The 1,862-nt window shown below is 68.9% G+C and overlaps 1 protein-coding gene across 1 annotated transcript in view; it reads right to left on the bottom strand.

Annotated features, from left to right (window-relative positions):
* Nucleotides 1-1,862, bottom strand: part of MFHAS1 (multifunctional ROCO family signaling regulator 1) — a gene marked incomplete at its 5' end in the record, with an annotated part of 57,556 nt that extends 55,694 nt beyond the window's left edge. Inside the window, 1 exon segment of the mRNA XM_006167206.2 lies at nucleotides 10-1,862. Coding sequence (XP_006167268.2) covers nucleotides 10-1,862 — 1,853 coding nt within the window.

Genomic DNA, 1,862 nt, shown 5'->3' with positions numbered 1-1,862 from the left:
GACAGCAGCCTGTCCCGAAGGCGCCGCACCAGCCGGGGGTCCCTGCAGCTCACAGGGAGCACCGGGGACAGGATCTGCAGCCGGTGGTGGAGCAGGAACTGGAAGTGAGCCTTGCGCCGCTGCAGGTTCCTGTCGGAAACACCATAATAGGCTGCGTGAGGGCTGGCAGAGCGCAGCTCGAAGTCTCGGGTCAGGGCCTCGTCCACCACGCGGGCCAGCCGGCTCAGCCCCTCGGCGTCGTGCTTTTCCTGAAGGGCGATCTGGCGGTGGATGTCCAGACACTTCTCCTCCAGCTCACGCTCCCCGCACAGGTCTGCATGTGTGCCCACGATACACACCACGGCGTGAGGCACCCGTGCCCCCACGCGGCGCAGGAAGGAGCCCACCGTGCTGAGGAAGCGGCCAGGCTCGTAGGCAGCCAGGTTGACCACCAGCACGTACAGGGCCCCCGGGGAGAGGAAGAAGGGCTGGATCACCTCGTAGCGCTCGTCACCCGCGAGGTCGTACACGACAAACCGCAGGCCCCGGGCAGCATCGGCCGTCCAGCTGGTCACCTCGATGCCCTTGCTGGCAGGTGGAGGTGACGGGTGGCAGCCCTCCCCAGGGTCCCCTCTGCCGGGGCTCCTCCCCACCCCGTCCTCCATGAGGCAGTGGCGCAGCGAGGTCTTCCCTGCAGCCTTGTGGCCCAGCAGCAGCAGCTTGAGGCGGGGCTGCACAGCAGGCTGGGAGTGAGCCAGCTCTTTCTGGTAGGCGGCAATGTAGGGGATCCCCTTCATGCAAACCTCGTAGGGGGGCTGGATCAGCGGGTTGTCCTTGATCTTCCACAGGCCCACGCGGGAGAGCTGGCCGAAGTTGTCCGGCAGCACTGCGATCTGGTTCCCCTGCAGCGCCAGCTCCTCCAAACCCGTCAGTTCCACGATGGAGTCCGGCAGGTACCGGATGCGGTTATTGTCCAGCCAGAGGGTGAGTAGCCGGCCCAGGCCCGAGATAAGCGCCGGCACCGAGGTGAGCTGGTTGCGACTAAGGTACAGTTCCTCCAGGCCGGCCAGGGGCAGCAGAGCGGCCGGAAACTCCTCCAAGAGGTTGGAGGAAAGGTTGAGCGTTTTGAGGCGCTGCAGGCGGCTGAACTGGGCGGGCAGGGCCTGCAGCGCGTTGTTGTCCAGCATCAGGCTCTCCAAACTGGCCAGCTCGCAGAAGCCGCTAGGCAGGGTGCCCAGCTGGGCGCCGCTCAACCACAGGGTCTTGAGGGCGCGCAGGGCTCCGATGCCCTCGGGTAGGCCGCGCAGCCGGTTGCTGGACACGTCCAGCTCTTCCAAGGCCGCGAGCTGCAGCAGCGGCCGCGGAAAGGCGGTGAGCTGGTTGTGGTCGGCGTCCAGGGCGCGCAGGCGGCAGAGGCAGGACACGGAGTCGGGCAGGCGTGCCAGCCGGTTGAAGCTGACGTCCAGCTCCTCCAGGTGGGCCAAGGCGCCCAACTGGGCGGGCAGCGCAGGCAGCTGGTTGTGACTGAGGTTGAGCTTCCGCAGCTCACGGAGGGCACCCACGGCCTCCGCGCCCAGAGCGGCCAGCCGGTTGTGACTCACGTCCAGCTCGGTGAGGTGCCGGCCCAGCTGGGCCACCGCAGGGGGCAGCCGGGCCAAGCGGTTCCTGCGCAGCACCAGGACGCGCAGGCTGCCCAGCGCCGCCGCCAGCCCCTCGGGCACCTCCTCCAGGCCGTTGTTCCCCAGGTTCAGCACCTCAATGTCCCCGACGGTGGCCGGCAGCACCAGCTGGGGGGCGTCGGGGGCCTGGAGCGGGTCGGCCGCGCTGAGAGCAAGCTGGCCCAGGCTGCCCCGCAGCTTCCGGGCGCGCAGGGCGGCGTCCCG

The sequence above is a fragment of the Tupaia chinensis genome, unplaced genomic scaffold (assembly GCF_000334495.1).
Source record: "Tupaia chinensis unplaced genomic scaffold, TupChi_1.0 Scaffold144602_1, whole genome shotgun sequence".
NCBI lineage: Eukaryota > Metazoa > Chordata > Mammalia > Scandentia > Tupaiidae > Tupaia > Tupaia belangeri.
This window is presented reverse-complemented; position numbering and strand designations above follow the sequence as displayed.